Source organism: Mus caroli, unplaced genomic scaffold (genome assembly GCF_978045245.1).
Source record: "Mus caroli unplaced genomic scaffold, Mus_caroli_1 scaffold_5, whole genome shotgun sequence".
NCBI lineage: Eukaryota > Metazoa > Chordata > Mammalia > Rodentia > Muridae > Mus > Mus caroli.
Window position 1 is genome coordinate 117,118,172 of NW_028227260.1, and position 21,823 is coordinate 117,139,994.

General features: G+C 47.5%; 2 protein-coding genes across 2 annotated transcripts; one reads left to right on the forward strand and one right to left on the reverse strand.

Annotated features, from left to right (window-relative positions):
• Positions 1–16,107: 16,107 nt before the first annotated feature.
• On the reverse strand, positions 16,108–19,621 carry Ndufa1 (NADH:ubiquinone oxidoreductase subunit A1). Its single transcript, XM_021155175.3, has 3 exons — positions 19,425–19,621; positions 18,315–18,404; positions 16,108–16,264 (listed from the first exon to the last, which is right to left on the reverse strand). Exons 1-3 carry the CDS (start codon positions 19,524–19,526, stop codon positions 16,244–16,246), a joined length of 213 nt encoding a protein of 70 aa, XP_021010834.1. The 5' UTR covers positions 19,527–19,621; the 3' UTR covers positions 16,108–16,243.
• Positions 19,622–19,637: 16 nt separating this feature from the next.
• Positions 19,638–20,987, forward strand: Rnf113a (ring finger protein 113A). Its single transcript, XM_021155174.2, has one exon. It carries the CDS (start codon positions 19,827–19,829, stop codon positions 20,850–20,852), a length of 1,026 nt encoding a protein of 341 aa, XP_021010833.1. The 5' UTR covers positions 19,638–19,826; the 3' UTR covers positions 20,853–20,987.
• Positions 20,988–21,823: the final 836 nt, after the last annotated feature.

Below are 21,823 nucleotides of genomic sequence, written 5' to 3' on the forward strand. Positions count from 1 at the left end.
TTCGTCTTAGTCAGGGTTTCTATTCCTGCACAAACATCATGACCAAGAAGCAAGTTGGGGAGGAAAGGGTTTATTCAGCTTACACTTCCATGCTGCTGTTCATCACCAAAGGAAGTCAGGACTGGAACTCATGCAGGTCAGGGAGCAGGAGCTGATGCAGAGGCCATGGAGGGATGTTCTTTACTGGCTTGCTTCCCCTGGCTTGCTCAGCCTGCTCCCTTATAGAACCAAGACTACCAGCCCAGGGATGGTACCACCCACAAGGGGACCTCCCCACTTGATCACTAATTGAGAAAATGCCTTACAGCTGGATCTTGTGGAGGCATTTCCTCAACTGAAGCTCCTTTCTCTGTGATAAATCCAGCTGTGTCAAGTTGACACAAAACTAGCCAGTGTAGGGGGTGTCAGCAGAGCAGAATGGGGGTCATCATAGCAGAATGTGGGTGTCAGCAGAGAAGAATGGGGGCTCATTAGAGCAGAATGGGCTGCAGCAGAGCAGGATGGGGGTGGCAGGGCAGAATTGGGGGTCAGCAGAGCAGAATGGGGGTCAGCAGAGCAGAATGTGGGGTCATTATAGCAGAATGGGGGGCAGCAGAGCAGAGTGGGGGGTTAGCAGTACATAATGGGGTCAGCAGAGCAGAGTGGGGGGTCAGCAGAGAAGAAAGGGGGTGATTAGAGCAGAGTGGGGGCAGCAGAGCAGAGTGGAGGTGTCAGCAGAGTAGAATGGCGGGTCAGCAGAGCAAAATGGGGGTGCCAGCAAAGCAGAATGGGGGGTCTGCAGAGCCGAATGGGGGTCAGCAGAGCAGAATGGGGGTGGTGTCAGCAGAGTAGAATGAGGGTCACCAGAGCAGAATGGGGGTCAGCACAGCAAAATGGGGGGTTAGCAGAGCAGAATGGGGGAGTTAGTAAAACAGAATGGTGGTGTCAGAAAAGCAAAATAGGGGGTCAGCAGAGCAGCTGGGGTGCAGCACAGAAGAATTTGGGTGTCACCAGAGCAGAATGGGGGTCAGTATAGCAGAATGGGGGGCAACAGAACAGAATGGGGGTCAGCAGAGCAGAATGGGGTTGTAGGCAGAGTAGAATGGGGGGGGGGTCAGAAGAGCAGAATAAGTGCATCAAAGCAGAATATGGGGCAGCAGAGCAGAATGTGGGATCCACATAGCAGAATGGGGGGCATTAGAGCAGAATGGGGATTCTGCAGAGCATAATGGGGGGTAGCAAAGCAGACTGGGAGTCAGAGTACAGAATGCGGGCCAGCAGAGCAGAATTGGGGGTCAGTAGAATATAATGGGGGTGTCAGCCTAGCAGAATGGGGGTGTCATTTGAGCAGAATGGGGTTGGCAGCAGAGTAGAATGTGAGTTCAGCAAACAGAATGGGGTGTCAGCCGAGCAGAATGGGGAGCATCAGAGCAGAATGGGGGTGTCAGCAGAACAGAATGGGGGTCAGCAGAGCAGAATGGGGGGCATCAGAGCAGAATGTGCTGCAGGAGAGCAGAATGAGGGCTGCAGAGTAAAATGGGTGGTGCCAGCAGAGCAGAATGGGGGGTCATTAGAGCAGAATGGGGTTGGCAGCAGAGCAGAATGGGGGGTTAGCAGTGCATAATGGGGGATCAGCAGAGCATAATGGGGGTCAGCAGAGAAGAAAGGGGGTTATTAGAGCAGAGTTGGGGCAGTAGAGAAGAGTGGAGGTGTCAGCAGAGCAGAATGAGGCATCAGAGGAGAATTGGGGTCAGCAGAGTACAATGGCAGATCAGCACAGCAGAATGGGGGTGTCAGCAAAGCAGAATGTGGGTCAGCAGAGCAGAATGGGGGTTCAGCAGAGCAGAATGGGGGGTCAGCAGAGCAGAATGTGAGGTCATTATAGTAGAATGGGGGCAGCAGAGCAGAGTGGGGGGTTAGCAGTACATAATGGGGAGTCAGCAGAACAGAACGGCGGGTTAGCAGAGCAGAATGGGGGTGTCAGAAAAGCAAAATTGGGTCACCAGAGAAGAATGGGGGGTCAGCAGAGCAGAATGTGGGGTCTGCAGAGCCGAATAGGGGTCAGCAGAGCAGAATGGGGGTGGTTTCAGTAGAGCAGAAAGGGGGTCATCCAAGCCAAATGGGGGGAGCAGCAGAGCAGAATTGGGGGCAGCAGAACAGAATCGGGGGCAGCAGAGCAGAATGAGGATGTCAGCAGTGCAGAATGGGGGTCAGCTGAGCAGAATTGGAGTCAGGAAAGCAGAATGGGGGTCTGCATAGCAGAATGTGGGGTGTCAGCAGAGCAGAATGGGGGAGTTAACAGAGCAGAGTGGGGGCATCAGAGCAGAATAGGGGGAAGCAGAGCTTAATGAAGGGCAGCAGAGCAGAATGGGGGTCAGCATAGTAAAATTGTGTGTAGCAGAGAAGAGTGGGTTTTCAGCAGAGCAGAATGGGTGGTTAGCAGAGTAAAGTGGGGGGTGTCAGTAGAGCAGAATGGGGTGTCAGCAGAGCAGAATGGGGGGTCAGCAGAGCAGAATGGGGGCATCAGAACAGAATGTGGGGCAGTAGAGCAGAATGTGGGATCCACATAGCAGAATGTGGGTGTCAGCTGAACAGAATAGGGGGTCAGCAGAGCTTAATGTAGGGCAGCAGAGCACACTGGGGGGTCACCAGAGCAGAATGAGGAGCATCAGAGTAGAAGGGGGTCATTAGAGCAGAATGGGGGTCAGCAGAGCAGAATGGGGGGTTAGCAGAGCAGAATTGAGGTGTCAGCAGAGCAGAATGGGGGTCATTAGAGCAGAATGGGGGTCAGAAGAACAGAATGGGGGGTCATTAGAGCAGAATGGGGGTCAGCAGAGCAGAATGGGGGGTTAGCAGAGCAATTTGAGGTGTCAGCAGAGCAGAATGGGGGTCATCATAGCAGAATGTGGGTGTCAGCAGAGAAGAATGGGGGCTCATTAGAGCAGAATGGGCTGCAGCAGAGCAGGATGGGGGTGGCAGGGCAGAATTGGGGGTCAGCAGAGCAGAATGGGGGTCAGCAGAGCAGAATGTGGGGTCATTATAGCAGAATGGGGGGCAGCAGAGCAGAGTGGGGGGTTAGCAGTACATAATGGGGTCAGCAGAGCAGAGTGGGGGGTCAGCAGAGAAGAAAGGGGGTGATTAGAGCAGAGTGGGGGCAGCAGAGCAGAGTGGAGGTGTCAGCAGAGTAGAATGGCGGGTCAGCAGAGCAAAATGGGGGTGCCAGCAAAGCAGAATGGGGGGTCTGCAGAGCCGAATGGGGGTCAGCAGAGCAGAATGGGGGTGGTGTCAGCAGAGTAGAATGAGGGTCACCAGAGCAGAATGGGGGTCAGCACAGCAAAATGGGGGGTTAGCAGAGCAGAATGGGGGAGTTAGTAAAACAGAATGGTGGTGTCAGAAAAGCAAAATAGGGGGTCAGCAGAGCAGCTGGGGTGCAGCACAGAAGAATTTGGGTGTCACCAGAGCAGAATGGGGGTCAGTATAGCAGAATGGGGGGCAACAGAACAGAATGGGGGTCAGCAGAGCAGAATGGGGTTGTAGGCAGAGTAGAATGGGGGGGGGTCAGAAGAGCAGAATAAGTGCATCAAAGCAGAATATGGGGCAGCAGAGCAGAATGTGGGATCCACATAGCAGAATGGGGGGCATTAGAGCAGAATGGGGATTCTGCAGAGCATAATGGGGGGTAGCAAAGCAGACTGGGAGTCAGAGTACAGAATGCGGGCCAGCAGAGCAGAATTGGGGGTCAGTAGAATATAATGGGGGTGTCAGCCTAGCAGAATGGGGGTGTCATTTGAGCAGAATGGGGTTGGCAGCAGAGTAGAATGTGAGTTCAGCAAACAGAATGGGGTGTCAGCCGAGCAGAATGGGGAGCATCAGAGCAGAATGGGGGTGTCAGCAGAACAGAATGGGGGTCAGCAGAGCAGAATGGGGGGCATCAGAGCAGAATGTGCTGCAGGAGAGCAGAATGAGGGCTGCAGAGTAAAATGGGTGGTGCCAGCAGAGCAGAATGGGGGGTCATTAGAGCAGAATGGGGTTGGCAGCAGAGCAGAATGGGGGGTTAGCAGTGCATAATGGGGGATCAGCAGAGCATAATGGGGGTCAGCAGAGAAGAAAGGGGGTTATTAGAGCAGAGTTGGGGCAGTAGAGAAGAGTGGAGGTGTCAGCAGAGCAGAATGAGGCATCAGAGGAGAATTGGGGTCAGCAGAGTACAATGGCAGATCAGCACAGCAGAATGGGGGTGTCAGCAAAGCAGAATGTGGGTCAGCAGAGCAGAATGGGGGTTCAGCAGAGCAGAATGGGGGGTCAGCAGAGCAGAATGTGAGGTCATTATAGTAGAATGGGGGCAGCAGAGCAGAGTGGGGGGTTAGCAGTACATAATGGGGAGTCAGCAGAACAGAACGGCGGGTTAGCAGAGCAGAATGGGGGTGTCAGAAAAGCAAAATTGGGTCACCAGAGAAGAATGGGGGGTCAGCAGAGCAGAATGTGGGGTCTGCAGAGCCGAATAGGGGTCAGCAGAGCAGAATGGGGGTGGTTTCAGTAGAGCAGAAAGGGGGTCATCCAAGCCAAATGGGGGGAGCAGCAGAGCAGAATTGGGGGCAGCAGAACAGAATCGGGGGCAGCAGAGCAGAATGAGGATGTCAGCAGTGCAGAATGGGGGTCAGCTGAGCAGAATTGGAGTCAGGAAAGCAGAATGGGGGTCTGCATAGCAGAATGTGGGGTGTCAGCAGAGCAGAATGGGGGAGTTAACAGAGCAGAGTGGGGGCATCAGAGCAGAATAGGGGGAAGCAGAGCTTAATGAAGGGCAGCAGAGCAGAATGGGGGTCAGCATAGTAAAATTGTGTGTAGCAGAGAAGAGTGGGTTTTCAGCAGAGCAGAATGGGTGGTTAGCAGAGTAAAGTGGGGGGTGTCAGTAGAGCAGAATGGGGTGTCAGCAGAGCAGAATGGGGGGTCAGCAGAGCAGAATGGGGGCATCAGAACAGAATGTGGGGCAGTAGAGCAGAATGTGGGATCCACATAGCAGAATGTGGGTGTCAGCTGAACAGAATAGGGGGTCAGCAGAGCTTAATGTAGGGCAGCAGAGCACACTGGGGGGTCACCAGAGCAGAATGAGGAGCATCAGAGTAGAAGGGGGTCATTAGAGCAGAATGGGGGTCAGCAGAGCAGAATGGGGGGTTAGCAGAGCAGAATTGAGGTGTCAGCAGAGCAGAATGGGGGTCATTAGAGCAGAATGGGGGTCAGAAGAACAGAATGGGGGGTCATTAGAGCAGAATGGGGGTCAGCAGAGCAGAATGGGGGGTTAGCAGAGCAATTTGAGGTGTCAGCAGAGCAGAATGGGGGTCAGCAGAGCAGAATGTGGGGTCATTATAGCAGAATGGGGGGCAGCAGAGCAGAGTGGGGGGTTAGCAGTACATAATGGGGTCAGCAGAGCAGAGTGGGGGGTCAGCAGAGAAGAAAGGGGGTGATTAGAGCAGAGTGGGGGCAGCAGAGCAGAGTGGAGGTGTCAGCAGAGTAGAATGGCGGGTCAGCAGAGCAAAATGGGGGTGCCAGCAAAGCAGAATGGGGGGTCTGCAGAGCCGAATGGGGGTCAGCAGAGCAGAATGGGGGTGGTGTCAGCAGAGTAGAATGAGGGTCACCAGAGCAGAATGGGGGTCAGCACAGCAAAATGGGGGGTTAGCAGAGCAGAATGGGGGAGTTAGTAAAACAGAATGGTGGTGTCAGAAAAGCAAAATAGGGGGTCAGCAGAGCAGCTGGGGTGCAGCACAGAAGAATTTGGGTGTCACCAGAGCAGAATGGGGGTCAGTATAGCAGAATGGGGGGCAACAGAACAGAATGGGGGTCAGCAGAGCAGAATGGGGTTGTAGGCAGAGTAGAATGGGGGGGGGTCAGAAGAGCAGAATAAGTGCATCAAAGCAGAATATGGGGCAGCAGAGCAGAATGTGGGATCCACATAGCAGAATGGGGGGCATTAGAGCAGAATGGGGATTCTGCAGAGCATAATGGGGGGTAGCAAAGCAGACTGGGAGTCAGAGTACAGAATGCGGGCCAGCAGAGCAGAATTGGGGGTCAGTAGAATATAATGGGGGTGTCAGCCTAGCAGAATGGGGGTGTCATTTGAGCAGAATGGGGTTGGCAGCAGAGTAGAATGTGAGTTCAGCAAACAGAATGGGGTGTCAGCCGAGCAGAATGGGGAGCATCAGAGCAGAATGGGGGTGTCAGCAGAACAGAATGGGGGTCAGCAGAGCAGAATGGGGGGCATCAGAGCAGAATGTGCTGCAGGAGAGCAGAATGAGGGCTGCAGAGTAAAATGGGTGGTGCCAGCAGAGCAGAATGGGGGGTCATTAGAGCAGAATGGGGTTGGCAGCAGAGCAGAATGGGGGGTTAGCAGTGCATAATGGGGGATCAGCAGAGCATAATGGGGGTCAGCAGAGAAGAAAGGGGGTTATTAGAGCAGAGTTGGGGCAGTAGAGAAGAGTGGAGGTGTCAGCAGAGCAGAATGAGGCATCAGAGGAGAATTGGGGTCAGCAGAGTACAATGGCAGATCAGCACAGCAGAATGGGGGTGTCAGCAAAGCAGAATGTGGGTCAGCAGAGCAGAATGGGGGTTCAGCAGAGCAGAATGGGGGGTCAGCAGAGCAGAATGTGAGGTCATTATAGTAGAATGGGGGCAGCAGAGCAGAGTGGGGGGTTAGCAGTACATAATGGGGAGTCAGCAGAACAGAACGGCGGGTTAGCAGAGCAGAATGGGGGTGTCAGAAAAGCAAAATTGGGTCACCAGAGAAGAATGGGGGGTCAGCAGAGCAGAATGTGGGGTCTGCAGAGCCGAATAGGGGTCAGCAGAGCAGAATGGGGGTGGTTTCAGTAGAGCAGAAAGGGGGTCATCCAAGCCAAATGGGGGGAGCAGCAGAGCAGAATTGGGGGCAGCAGAACAGAATCGGGGGCAGCAGAGCAGAATGAGGATGTCAGCAGTGCAGAATGGGGGTCAGCTGAGCAGAATTGGAGTCAGGAAAGCAGAATGGGGGTCTGCATAGCAGAATGTGGGGTGTCAGCAGAGCAGAATGGGGGAGTTAACAGAGCAGAGTGGGGGCATCAGAGCAGAATAGGGGGAAGCAGAGCTTAATGAAGGGCAGCAGAGCAGAATGGGGGTCAGCATAGTAAAATTGTGTGTAGCAGAGAAGAGTGGGTTTTCAGCAGAGCAGAATGGGTGGTTAGCAGAGTAAAGTGGGGGGTGTCAGTAGAGCAGAATGGGGTGTCAGCAGAGCAGAATGGGGGGTCAGCAGAGCAGAATGGGGGCATCAGAACAGAATGTGGGGCAGTAGAGCAGAATGTGGGATCCACATAGCAGAATGTGGGTGTCAGCTGAACAGAATAGGGGGTCAGCAGAGCTTAATGTAGGGCAGCAGAGCACACTGGGGGGTCACCAGAGCAGAATGAGGAGCATCAGAGTAGAAGGGGGTCATTAGAGCAGAATGGGGGTCAGCAGAGCAGAATGGGGGGTTAGCAGAGCAGAATTGAGGTGTCAGCAGAGCAGAATGGGGGTCATTAGAGCAGAATGGGGGTCAGAAGAACAGAATGGGGGGTCATTAGAGCAGAATGGGGGTCAGCAGAGCAGAATGGGGGGTTAGCAGAGCAATTTGAGGTGTCAGCAGAGCAGAATGGGGGTGTCAGGAGAACAGAATGGGGGTTAGCAGAGCCGAATGGGGTTCATTGGAATATAATGGGCTGCAGCAGATCAGAATGGGGGGGTCAGCAGAACATAATGGGGGTTTCATCAGATCAGAATGTGGATCAGCAGAGTAGAATGGGGGCAGCAGAGCATAATGGGGCTCAGCTGAGCAGAATGGGGTGTCAGCAGAGCATAATGGGGCTCAGCTGAGCAGAATGGGGTGTCAGCAGAGCAGAATGGGGGTCAGCAGAGCAGAATGGATAGTCAGCAGAGCATTATGTGGGGACAGCAGAGCAAAATGGTGGGTCAGCTGTGAAGAATGGGGGTGTAAGCTGTGAAGAATGGGGGGCAGCAGAGCAGAATGTGGGATGTCAGCAGTCCAGAATGTGGTGTGTCAGCAGAGCAGAATTGGGTGCAGCAACTAAAGGAGCAAGAAGCATAGAGGAAGAGCTGGACACTGGAAGCTCAGCTCTCTTTCCATGCCTGGGAGGCCTCACATGCCCATTCAGCCACCTGTCTCAGCTCCCCCATGTCCCCCTTCCAATGTGCCTCTAGCAATCAGGGTCTCCAGCCTCCTCGGAATGTTGAGCCTCCACTCCTGGCCTTGACCGTGTAGGGAGCAGTGATGTACTGGCATTTACCTGTGAGAAGTTTGGGATGATATCCCTCAATTCCAAGAGATCCTTCCTCACTATTCTAAGGGAAGCTGCCTTTGCCTTATGGCAGGCCAGGCCAAGGTAAGTCTGTGTCCCATTGGATCCCAAGGGAACTTGTACATGGCCCGTGCTGCTTACCTGGACTCCCCAATGCTGAACAGAACTCCCATGAGGAGAAACTCTCTGGAGCTGTGCTCTCTGGGGGCTGGTGGAAAGGGTGAGGGAACACGTACACACATACATACACACACACACACACACAAACACACACAGAGTGGATGAAGCAAGTTTCAACAAACTCCAACCACTTTACATATATACACACACATATTTCATGGATGGAGCAAAGCACCACCTAAGACAAAAATTGTCTATGGAAGAAAAAGATTAGCTCAGCCACAAGTGACATATTCTATAGAAACAATCACCATAAGGACATATTCTTCAAGAGGAAATCACAATAGGATTATTGCTTATGTAGTCTTCTTTGAAACTCATACTTACCTAAACATCTTCCATTTATATTTCTCTCATTGTAAACCAAAGCAACAATTCTTTTGTCATTAACAAAGTTTAAGCAAGTCGGCCTATAGTAGCAAGTTTTTGCCTCTGCGTAGCTGATGACAATTTGTATTTATGAAGAAACAGATCATCATCTATCTTACATCTTATTTTTGAAGCCTTGTTCAGCTAAACTGGCTAATGTTCTATTCTCTGTTCTTCACTCAGAATTATTTACTCTTTACTCATAACCCCATTTTTCCATGGTGCACACCGAACCCTGTGGTCACATCCACAGATCACAAGATCCAGGAACTCAAACCCAACCTAGAATGAATGCTTTCTTTGATTATTAACTTGTCCCAAGTCTATTTTTCTCTTTCAACTACAAATACATATTCGTAACGCATGAAAGCTTACTGGACTCCTTTTCTAACCTATACAGCTGTAACTTTAAAGTTTTAAAAGCCTACTTCAAAAAAAAAAAAAAAGGCTGAAGCAGGAGAGAGGATGTTCTGCTAAAGTAAGCACGTGAAGGGACACGTGATGAAGGATTCCTTGCTAACAACACGCATGTATTGGTCCACTTTACATTGTGTAGTTGAGCCGCTGATGTAGCAATGATGTAGTGATGTCAGCTGAGACAGACTCACACGGAGTTTTGCTCAGACTCATGGGCTGAGGTAAGCCGTGGAGGACACATGATGTTTGGAGGAAGTATAAGTAGAACCCAATGGACAGTGATGGAGGCTGAGCTTGGCTTGATTATAGAGCTAGTTGTACAATGCTCGTTCTTGCATCTTCACTTCTTCACTGATCTTGGCTTCTCTGAGAGGCACAGCCAAGAACTTATGGTGTTCCCACTGACTCTGGTCCCTTCTGCTGACTCCTGCTGACTCTGCTGAGGCCTGGCTGTTTCTGCTAGGTCTTTCTACCACTGCTGTTATCCTGACATTACTGAACTGGACTGCTGGTGTATCCCTGAAGTGTATATGAGTGGATGGAGCTGCCACTGCTAACCTGTGAACATAACTGCCAATTTCCAGACAACACAATCCTTTCCTTTCCACTACCTCTGTTAGGTAGTGGGCTAAAAGGGGGATTAAAGCATTTAAGAACCATTATTAAGGGCTGGTGAGATGGCTCAGTGGGTAAGAGCACCCGACTGTTCTTCCGAAGGTCCAGAGTTCAAATCCCAGCAACCACATGGTGGCTCACAACCATCCGTAACGAGATCTGGCGCCCTCTTCTGGAGTGTCTGAAGACAGCTACAGTGTACTTACATATAATAAATAAATAAATCTTTTTAAAAAAAAGAACCATTATTAAAAGTAGACTTTGGAAAAATTGAAGTTATACTATCACACCAGACTATAGGCAGTGAGGGTCACCCCTAACCTAATCACACCATGTTAGATACGGTAAGAAAGTAGCAATGCCCACATGAGAAGGCACAGCAGTAGCAATAGGCAACCCAGCCTTTCCAGCCGTGTCCCTTCATTCATTTGCACCCTTTCCTTGCTCTGCTCTCAGCCTTCCTGTACACCAGTGGTTCTCAACCTGTGGGTCGCAATCCCCACAGGGATATCAGATATCCTGCTTATCAGATATCTACACTACGATCAATAACAGCATAACTACAGTTACAAAGCAGGAACAAAACTAATTTTATGGTTGGGGGTTACCACAACATGAGGAACTGTATTAAGGGGTCGTGGCATTAGGAAAGTTGAGAATCACTGGCTTCTACTATAACCGTACATTATGCTCTCCCTTCTCTATCTTCTTCACTTCCTTCCTCTCCAGGTTCCTTTGTCCTCTCCTGCCTCTGCCTTCCTTGCAGAGCTGATGGTTCTCAGCAGTGAGGTTCAGGCTGGATGATGACATTCTCTTGTCAAGTGGATCCAGCCAGCCCATCTATACACTGGGTCCATGCAGCATGTGCACACAGCAGGAACTGTGATGTAAATGTAAGTCAGATTCCTCCCACAGTGACTCCCAGTCTAGTTGGGAAGGGAAAGCACAGCCATGAAAAGGAAACGAGCAGTTGACTGCGGTGGTGCACGCTTGCAATCCTATCCCATGGGAGGCAGAACAGTTTTCCACCAAGGACTATATCAATAGATGATACAAAAATGGAAGCCAGGGCCTTGCAAATGCTAGGCAAGCCCTCGACCACTGAACTATATCCCCAGGATGCTAAACCAGAAATTTGAACTCGGCAGGATCCCCTCAGAAAAAGAACAGGGGGAAAATATGTTTCCATATCCTTCTAGCCATTTTTGAAGAACTATAAATATCTTAATACCAATTCCAAAGGTCATTGCAATACCATTCATGAAGTATTAGATGCTCATGCAGAGACGGCTGGTTGACACTTATTTACCATGTCAGTAATTTTACACACCTTGTCTTCTTTTTAAAATTTGTATCTGTATGAGTGCTTTGACTGCATGTATGTCTGCACACCATGTGTATGCAGTATGTAGAGAAGGCAGAAAAGGGCATTAGATCCTCTGGAACTGGGTTAAAGACATTTTTGAGCAGCCTGGCATTGGCACTGGGCACCAAACCCAGATCCTGTGTAAGAGCAGCCAGTGCCTGTGCCCTCAACTGCTGAGCCACCTCTCCGGCCATCTCCTGGGTTTCAGCTGTAAAAACGACATTGCTTGTTCTTGACTACTTTAATTTCTGTGGATGTGTGTGTGGGTGCCCACAGAGGAGTAGGATCCTCTGGAGCAGGAGTTTCACACAGGCAGTTGTCAACCTCCAGGTTTGTGCTTAGAACTGAACTTGGCTCCTCTGAAAGAAGAGCAAGCACTCCTTGGCTATCAGATATCAGTAATAAAAGGCCCTGCTATTTTTTTTGTATTAACCTTAAATCATAGTAATTGTTTATATTTGATGTCTTTATGATGATCACACAGCCACATTACCTTCAAATAATGAAACTTCAACCTCTAAGTTCATACCTGTTCATGTACTCTGTCGACCAGGTAGGTTGAGACTTACAAACAGCTATTGTGTGGATGAGCAGGTAATGTCACTGAGTTCGGCTGTTCATGTGGAAGGAGCTTTTGGGAATCAGTTTCTCCTTCCATTTTGTTTTAAGGCATGGTCTCCTAGCAGTAACCCTGCAGCAGGGGGAGTTGCAGTCAGTATGGGAGCATGAAGAAAACAGCTCACCTGTCAGCAGAGCCACTGTGGGTATACCTCTGATAGGCAGAGCCCTGATGGTCCGGTCCTGCTAACATTTACTGCACTTGTTGCTGCCTTGGTCACTCTGGTCTTTTCTTTTTCTTTTTTTGCTTTTGCCTTGTATGGATATTCTTGGGGGCGGTTTCTAATTCCCCACTGGACAATGCAATCAAAAAGTGTAACAACAGTGATGATTCCCCCAAAAAGCATTACCAGTCAAAGAGTTTAATAATTTAGCATAAGATTTCTGAGAAAAAATTAAAATATGTATGGTTAAAAAGATTAAGGCAAGGTGCTTTTTATGTACAATTAATTAAATCAGGCAAGAGCGTTTCATCAGCTGCTTTGTAGCAGGAAACCTAAGGCACAACATAAAACATTCTTTGTTACTGAATGAAAGGCATGCTAAGGTTAGGAAGCAAAAACAAGGCAAGTCCAGTTGCTAAGGGCTCATGAGTTTCACTTACAAGGGACAGGCTAACGATCAAAGAATTAATTGAGTTTCAGTGCCCACTATTTAGATTGAGTTTCTGTGTCCATTTGTAAAATTTGGTTGTCCTGGTTTTATAAGTATAAGTTTGCTGATGAGTTCTGGTGTGCATCTTGAGGACTTAGTGCTGTGCAGCATGTAGACTGGATAGATTCTTCTTTTCCTGCCCTAAAGTTCTCTAGACAACTATCCATTTGCTTTGCAAACAATTTATATGAAAACGATATAAGAACAGGTAGAAGGTTAACTGTGTCAGATGAATAAGAATTGTGTTAAGTTAGAATAACATGACGTTGGGCTGGAGAGATGGCTCAGCCGTTAAAGGCTAGGTTCACAACCAAAAATATAAGAATAACATAACGTCTACTTCCTTGCTTGGAACTGCAAACTGCTACCTGTCAGTACAAGATAAACTGACTGTTAAAAAGATTTGGCTTGCTCAAATTCTGTTAATTTATTTTAGAAAAACTATTACTTTAGGACCTAGATGTGTTATGGGAAAAAAAATCACACTAGAGGTTGAGTGATCAGATGTAGGATTTAGAATAACTTGTTTTTTAAAAATATAAAACCTGGGGGCTGGAGAGATGGCTCTGTGGTTAAGAGGTTCTGAGCTCAATTCCCAGCAATCACATGATGGCTCACAATTATCTGTAATGGGATTTGATGCCCTCTTCTGGCATACAAGTGTACATGTGTGAGACCCCGACTTAGAGCGTTTCTCCCTAGAAGGTAAAGCCCCTGGACGGTCCCCAAGCTTGTTTTCCCTGATCTCTAAAAATACAGCCAGAAAGAAGCTCTTTGTTCTCTATAGCCAGCAAAAAGCCTTTTGTTTCTATACTTTACAACCAGAGATGCAATAATTGTAAAAGACCCAGCCAGGCACTTGCCTGGCTTCCTGTGCTGAGGACATGGAGATAAAAATTCAGAAAGAACTCACTCCCCACTCCTTCTGCCTTGTAAATTTCACCAAGGACACCCGGAAGAGAAGAACTCCGCCTAACTCCTCCCAACTCCTCCCAATTCCTCAGCTAGCTGTTAAAAGTCCCTGCCCTGAATGGCAGAAGGAGTTCGCCCTCAGCTAGCTGATAATAAAACCTCTTGCAGTTTGCATCAGGTGTGGTTTTCTCTCGAGTCATTGGGGTGCTGGCCAGCTCATCCCGGGACTTGAGCGGAGGCCCAGCTTCGGGGGTCTTACACATGCAGATAGAGCACTCATATACATAAAATAAATCTTTTTTTAAATTTTTTAAAAATTTTTTTATTACGTATTTTCCTCAATTACATTTCCAATGCTATCCCAAAAGTCCCCCATACCCTCCCCCCACTTCCTTACCCACCCATTCCCATTCTTTTGGCCCTGGCATTCCCCTGTATTGGGGCATATAAAGTTTGCAAGTCCAATGGGCCTCTCTTTCCAGTGATGGCCGACTAGGCCATCTTTCGATACATATGCAGCTAGAGACAAGAGCTCCGGGGTACTGGTTAGTTCATCATGTTGAATAAATCTTTTAAAAAAAAAGAATGCTTAACAAAAAGGAAAAAAATAATTTAAAAAATATGAAGCTTGTAATCATTATATGTAATTGAAACTCATGATTAAGAAATAATTATAGGGGCTAGAGAGACAGTTCAGTGGTTAAGAGCACTGGCTACTCTTCCAGAGGTCCTGAGTTTAAATTCCAGCAACCACATGGTGGCTCACAACCATCTGTAATTGGATCTGATGGCCTCTTCTGGTGTGTATCTGAAGACAGCTACAGAATATATATATATATATATATATATATATATATATATATATATATATATATATATATATATAAAGAGGAATGGTTATAATGTGATTTTTTTTCTGTATGGGAGATTTAATTAAGAGAAAAGGTTTCTGGAGCCTCCCTTCATCTACCAAGTGTGTGTGTGCCTGCTTTAGTGAGTGATTCCACAGCTCCTTCTAAACACACTGCTGGAGCAGGCTTCTGGCCATCTCCTTTTGTGTTTCTGCCATGCTTCCTAGTCCCGGTTAGTTCTCCAGGTTCCAGGTGATTCTCCTGTTTCTGCCTCTCATCTTGCAATTAAGAGTGCTAGGATTACAGATGCATGCTACCACACCCAGCTTTTTAAAAGATTTAGTTTAAGTTTTATGTGTCTCTCCATGTGTAGGTATGTGCATAAGTAAATACTGGTGCTCCTGAAGTCCACAAGATGGTGGATCCTCTGGGCCTGTTGTTATAGAAGGTTGTAATCACTTAATATGGATGCTGGGAACTGAACTCGGGTTCTCTATAAGAGCAGTAAGAACACTTAACCAAGGAGCCAACTCTCCAGCCCTAAGTTCTTATGTAAAACGTGAGTTCTGGGGATTGAACTCAGGTAATCAGGCTTGCAAGGCTAAACATTTTTACCAGCTGAGACATCTTGCCAACTTGGTTGACCCTTTTGATCCCTTGAAAGGTAAGGTCTAAGTCCTTGTTCAACATAGAAGCCTCAGTTTTCAGCCCTTTGCAACCCTTAAGGGATCAACATTTCAGAGTAGGAACCTGAGGCAGGATAGAAAGGGACAATTATAGGGACATAGGAAAGAAACCCCTCCCCCTGGAATCTGACTGAAGCCTCTCTCCAGTTGAGAAGAATTGCAGCACAATTAATAACATTGGCTGTAAAAGTTGTCAACATTAATAATAATATTCCTGGGCTAGTGAGATGGCTCAGTGGGTAAGAGCACTAACTGCTCTTCTGGAGGTCATGAGTTCAAATCCCAGCAACCACATGGCGGCTCACAACCATCTGTAATGAGAAACAAATAATAATAATAAAAAGAAAATTCCTTTATATCTAGATATGTTAAGATAGCAATGAACCAGGTTTAGGGCCTAAATGTGTAGGGCCTTGAGTAGGGACTGAACATTTTCTAGAAATCTCAAATAAGACAATTAACATTCAGAGTGAAAATCGCCTACCTAGACTTTTACCTTACCACTGTAATCTGGATGACAATCCCCCCAGAACCACTTTATGATATCATTTATGTTTCTTAGCAACCTTTAAAGATAGAAACTTCAAACCCTACTGTACTGGCTAGCTTTATGTTGACTTGACACAGGCTGGAGTCATTAGAGAGCCTCAATTGAGAAAAATGTCTCTGTAAGATTGAACTGTAGGCAAGCCCATAGGGCATTTTATTTAGTGATTTATGGGGAGGAGACAGCCCATCAAGGATGGTGCCACCGTGGGCTGGTAGTCTTGGGTTCAATAAGGGAATGGGCTGAGCAGGCCATGGAGAGTAACCCAGGAAGTAGCACTCCTCCAATGGACTTGGTATCAGCTCCTGCCCTCACTGCTTTTGATGAACTGTTATATGGAACTGTGAGTGGAATAAAACATTTCCTCTTCAAGTAACCTTTGGTCAGGGTGTCTCATTGAACCAACAGTAACCCTAAGACACCTACCAAAATCTTATATATGACTATTGTAACAGGAAAAAGGAAGACTCTTTGAGAAGCCCACACCCACACTCTCAGATGTGTCTTAGTTTCTTCAGAGTGCCTCTATTTTTCTCTTAACCCTCATGTTAATCCCTATATCAAATTATCTTTATTAAACCCTTACTTTACTTCATAAAAATGACTTTAGATTTTTTTAATTTTTTTATTATGCATTTCATAACATGCGCATAGTATATAATACGCTGCATAGCCTTCTAACAGGAACAGATGACCATAGCTGAGTAATTTTTTTCATCAGCCAGGAAAATGCTTCCTTAGTCAATGTTTTCCAGGCCCTGTAAAACAGTATGAAAAGGAGAATGTGAGGATTCTGTTCCTATCAAAATGTAGCATGCTGTTTAATTTCCAGTGTCACAGAATGGCATTCTGTTATTAAAACAAGTGATTTCACATCCCACAATTCTCTAACTGCAACAACAGAAACTAAATTGACTTCATAATCATTAAAGAATGGCCACTAAATGATGCCCCCCCCCCAGACAGGTTCTAGGCCTGGTTGGCCTCAAACTCAGAGATTTACTTGCCTCCACCCCTAGAATGTTGGGATTAAAAGTGTGTGACACTACATCATGTCTTGTGTTGTTGTTGTTGCGTTTTGACAAGGTCTCATATAATCAAAGTTGGCCTTAAACTCCCTATGTACCAAAGGTGAGCTCCTGATCCTCCTGCTAGGATTATGGGATGCACCACTGTACCTGTTCATTTCCTGACAGCAGCAAACATATTATTATATATGAAAAGACCTTCCCTTCACTCTAACTGGAACTACAGTCAAGTAATTATTTACCTCCTGGATCCTCATACACAGCCCCTACCATGGATCAGAGGGCCAAACAGTAAACTGTCTCACACAACAGCACTGAACACAAGGTGAACACTGAATCAGTCAACGTCTTCAGAAGGTGATGAAATAGAGAAGAAGTTAGAACCAAAGAAGTTAGAAACTGTTAGATTCTGTCTCAAGAAGACAAGAATCACTACCTTAAGTCAAGTAAGTAGTAGCAGAGCCAAAGTATCCTAACTCCAAAACATTTGCCCGTAAACACCCAAAGATCTAAAGTGGACATAGTATTGCACATCTGTAATCCTAATCCCAGTGAGTATTCAGGAGGCAAGTTTTCGGCTACTAGAGGCAAGGGCAGAAAGTTTGCTCTGAGTTCAAGGCTGCTGTAGGCTACACAGCAAGCTCCAGACCAGCCAGGCCTATGTAACAAGTGCCTGCCTTCAAACAAAAGCAATAGCCCCCTCTCCAAAAAAACTCACTCACAACCAAAAGCTTAAGACTCTGCTAGAGATAAGTAATGGCATTCCTTCCAGGTATGAAAATACCATAGGGTAAATGAAAGCATGGAACAGCGAGGCACAGGCTTTTTACAAGGCAGCTACTTAATCTCCCCTCATGTACATGAGATGGATTCTCACACAGCACTGAACTGAGCCCCATGCTCTACCCATGTTTTCCTATCTAGAAAATGAGCACAATTTTACCTAGGTTCACCGTGGGGTATCCATGAGGTAGGAGCAGCTATTAAGTGATTTATGAAACTTAAAGACTTATGAGGGTGAGAGGCAGAGAAATGGCTTTGCATGCAGACTTGTCAACCTGAGTTTGATACCCAGATCCTACAAGGGTTCCCAGATCCAGAAGTGACTGCCTTCAGATTGTCCTCTGACCTCCACGCATAGCCTGCACTCACCAACTCAAACCACACACAAACATATCAAACTACATTAATTCTTTTTTATGCTTTGTTTGACGAGATAGTATCTTACTACGTGGCCCAAGTTAGCCTCAAACTCACAGATTACCCCTGCCTTAGCCTTCCAGGGGTTAGCATTACAAGCACACGCCGCCACGGCAGCTCTATCACTTCTCTAAATAAGGCACTCCCACAAGCTGTCTTCTGACCTCCACATTTGTACCATGGAGCCTGCATAGAACTAAAGACAAATTTAAAAATAAATAAGTTCCCAGGCCTGCTAGTGCACACATTTCATTCCAGTACTCAGGAGACAGAGGTAGGCCAATTTATGACTTCAAGGCCAGCTTAGTCTACATAGCGGATTCCAGGCAAGCAAAGGCTAAATATTAAGACCCTGTCTCAACTACAAATCAACCAACCAAGTAAATAAATGGGTGTGCCCTCCATATGCACATGCATGCATGCACACCACATACATTGAGCATATATATATATATATATATATATATATATATAAAAGATTGTATACCACACTAGTAAAAACCATGCAAAGTAAATGAGCCCTGTATGACCTTAGGCAAGGCATTACCAGAAGCCCCCACAATTCTTTTAGTCATCTTACCTTGGACACATAGTAGCGATTGACTCCAGAGATACGTCTATCGCGTTCCATCAGATACCACTGGTACTGAACACGAGCAACTCGTTTTTCCTTTAAATAAAGAACAAGGCAGTTTATAAATATAAGTGACCCAGTAAAAAGATATACCCCACAATTTTTCTTAAATGACATACTAGAGGCTGAAGAGATAGCTCAGTGGGGAAGGGCACCTGCCTGCTATTCTTGGGTGCTCAACTGGCTTCCCAGCACCAAATTGGTTCCCAGCACCAAATTGGTTGGATTTTATTCGGGGGGGGGGGGCGAGGAGGGGTCATAACTGCAAGTCCAGGAGAGATTCAATACCCTCTTCTACTCTTCATGGGTGCACACAGACAGCAGCAGACACATACATAGATAGTAAAAGTTAAAACAAAAGCGAAATGACTAATACAAAGCCAAAATCTCCTAAATGAAACCAGACCATGATGGCAACTGACTTCTCAGCCTTCTTCTCCCTTTTTGAGTTGGGGGAGGGGACCAACACCACTGATTTTTTTCCTTTATCCTCCTCCTAGTCAACTACTTTTTTTTTTTTTTTTTTTTTTTTTTTTGAGACGGGGCTTCACTGTAGTAGTACCAGCTTTCCTGGACTTGACTGCTCTTTGCTCCTGCAGAGGACTTGATTCGTGGCACCCACTTCTGCTGCCTCCTAACCTCCTTTAACTACTAGTTCCAAGAGACCCGGGGACCTCTCTTGATCTCCGCGGGCTCCTGCACTCAAGGGCACAAATACATCCACCAAAATCAATTAAACAGTGTCCGCAAGGAGATGAACGATGGGAAGGAACGACTAACACCTTTCTCCCTCTGTCTAGGAACCAGGACCCAACTCTTGTCATCTACCTTGCTAACTGCCGAATAGAGATTTTGCCTTTTGGGCCACTCCTCCTCGGCCCTCAAACTGGCTACGTTTTACTAAAGATATAAGATGGAATCCCAAGTCTCCGCGTTCAGACAACATTAAGAGGAGGATCCCCCTTAGATGGCTTCTCCTTCACAGAGCGAAGGCGCATCCAAACGGCCACCGTCCCCCACCGTAAATGGCCACCGTCCCCGAGTCGGCCGCCTTACTTTGCCCCCGTTGGTGAATTTGTGGATGTACGCAGTGGACACCCCGGGGATGACCAAGCACACCCCCATAATGGCGAGGCCAGGGAGAATCTCGAACCACATCTCCGCACCGTTACTCGCACGCCAACCCGTCACCGGCTCCTCAGAGGTGACCCGGCTTTACCTCTCTTCCGGCAGCACGCGGGAGGGGCGGTGCCCCGTACGGCTCCGGAGGAGGAAGCGACGGTGGCTGCGGGGGCCCAAAAGTGACTGGCGTTCGCGGTCCGGCAAGTGTTCCCGGGCAGGATTCTTTCTGTCGTCCTCCTCCTCCTGTCCGGTTCGCTGCATCAGAGACCACCACGGAGTGTGACGACGCGAAGCGGTCCCGGACGTCGCGGCAGTTTCAGAACTTGGGGATCTCTAATGGCGGAGCAACTTTCTCCCGGGAATTCTACCCGTCAGGTGTGCACGTTCCTCTTCAAAAAGCCCGGGCGGAAAGGAGCGGCGGGCCGCCGAAAGCGCCGGCTCTGTGATGCAGACTCCGGGGACAGCTGCAGTAGCAGTGACGAAGGCAGCTCTGTGGTCCGCCCCGAGAAGAAGCAAGCGACCCACAATCCGATGATCCAGAAGACGCGTGGCAGCGCTAAACAGAAGGCAACCTATGGCGGCTTGAGTAGCGAGGACGAGAATGAACTGGAGGGTCTCAGCGTCGTCTACAAGTCTACCCGTTCGGCAAAATCCGTGGGGCCCGAGGATATGGGGGCGACCGCCGTCTACGAACTGGACACTGAGAAGGATAGAGATGCACAGTCCATCTTTGAGCGGAGCCAGAAGATCCAGGAGGAGCTGAGGGGTAAGGAAGATGACAAGATCTATCGGGGAATCAATAATTATCAGAAATACGTGAAGCCCAAGGATACATCCATGGGCAATGCTTCCTCCGGGATGGTGAGGAAAGGCCCTATCCGAGCTCCTGAGCATCTACGTGCCACGGTGCGCTGGGATTACCAGCCCGATATCTGTAAGGACTACAAGGAGACTGGTTTCTGCGGCTTCGGGGACAGCTGCAAATTCCTCCATGACCGTTCAGATTACAAGCACGGGTGGCAGATCGAACGTGAGCTTGATGAGGGTCGCTATGGTGTCTATGAGGACGAAAACTACGAAGTGGGAAGCGATGATGAGGAAATACCATTCAAGTGTTTCATCTGTCGCCAGACCTTCCAAAATCCAGTTGTCACCAAGTGTAGGCATTATTTCTGCGAGCGCTGTGCATTGCAGCATTTCCGCACCACCTCACGCTGCTATGTCTGTGACCAGCAGACCAATGGCGTCTTTAATCCAGCCAAAGAATTGATTGCTAAACTGGGAAAGCATCGAGCTGAAGCAGAGGGTGGTGCTTCTGATTTTCTAGAAGACATAGAGGAGAGTCCAGTTTCCATTATTTAGACTTTCCATAATTCTCAGTCTCAAAATAAATGTTTTGTTGTTTCTTAAAATCTTTTCTTTTCTTTCTTTCTTTCTTTCTTTCTTTCTTTCTTTCTTTCTTTCTAAAGGGAAGTGGCAGAGAAGGTAGGCGATGGAGTAGGGCTCCAGAGGAAAAGCTTCAAGATAGGTATTATCTGGAATTCTAGACCTGAAATAACTTCCATTGGTATATTCAGAGCACTATAGCATAGATCATGTGAATGGGAGAAGTTCATGAACAAAGCTAGGATTTACGTGAGGGAACCCAAGTCGGGATGACATCAAGAACTGAGCCTATTATATTACATTTGAATAGTTTAGAAATTACTCTGATGCTTTATTTGTTGGTACAAGTGCTGCTTTCAAATGCACATTTGGAGGGCTTGAGTTGGTCCTTGATCTCTTTGAGGGTGTTTCTTGCAGTCTTTGGGAAATTGTCCATGCTCTCTTTGAAGCACCTATAGGTAACCCCCGTTTCCACAGACGATGGAAATGCTCTCTGTTGAGCTGTCCCGTATGCTAGATACTATTCTCATGTGGCTGTCAGGTGCCTGAAATGTGCAAATGGTTACTGAATTGGATGTTGTACTGAACCTGGAGATAGCGAAAAGCCTAATGCTTTATAATCTATAATCTGAAACTATCCCTGTCCTCATAGACTCCAATAGGACTAATCACACCTGGTTAAAATTAGTGTACCTGTATTCACAATTGTTTGGGATCTAGCTTAGTGCTTGGTATATGATAAGAAACTGATAAGAGGCAAACGTTTTAAGATGGGGAATTTAGACCAAATCCCACACTGAAGGAATCTCTAGGTAATGGGGGGATGAAAATGACAAATACATTTGGTTAACATTCCTGAGAGGCAGGGAGGACAGGCCAGAAGACCAGTCAATATTTTAATGATAAAACTCAGACTGGGTTGATGTAAGAAAACAGATGAAAGTATA

What these genes read in the sequence shown, in the direction of transcription:
- Rnf113a (XM_021155174.2), top strand. Translation starts at nt 19,827, where the DNA reads ATGGCGGAGCAACTTTCTCCCGGGAATTCTACCCGTCAGGTGTGCACG.
- Ndufa1 (XM_021155175.3), bottom strand. Translation starts at nt 19,526, where the DNA reads ATGTGGTTCGAGATTCTCCCTGGCCTCGCCATTATGGGGGTGTGCTTG. An exon ending in AATTCACCAACGGGGGCAAA is followed by an intron (nt 18,405 to 19,424) that starts GTAAGGCGGCCG and finishes CTTTATTTAAAG; the next exon opens with GAAAAACGAGTTGCTCGTGT. An exon ending in ATCGCTACTATGTGTCCAAG is followed by an intron (nt 16,265 to 18,314) that starts GTAAGATGACTA and finishes ACTGTTTTACAG; the next exon opens with GGCCTGGAAAACATTGACTA.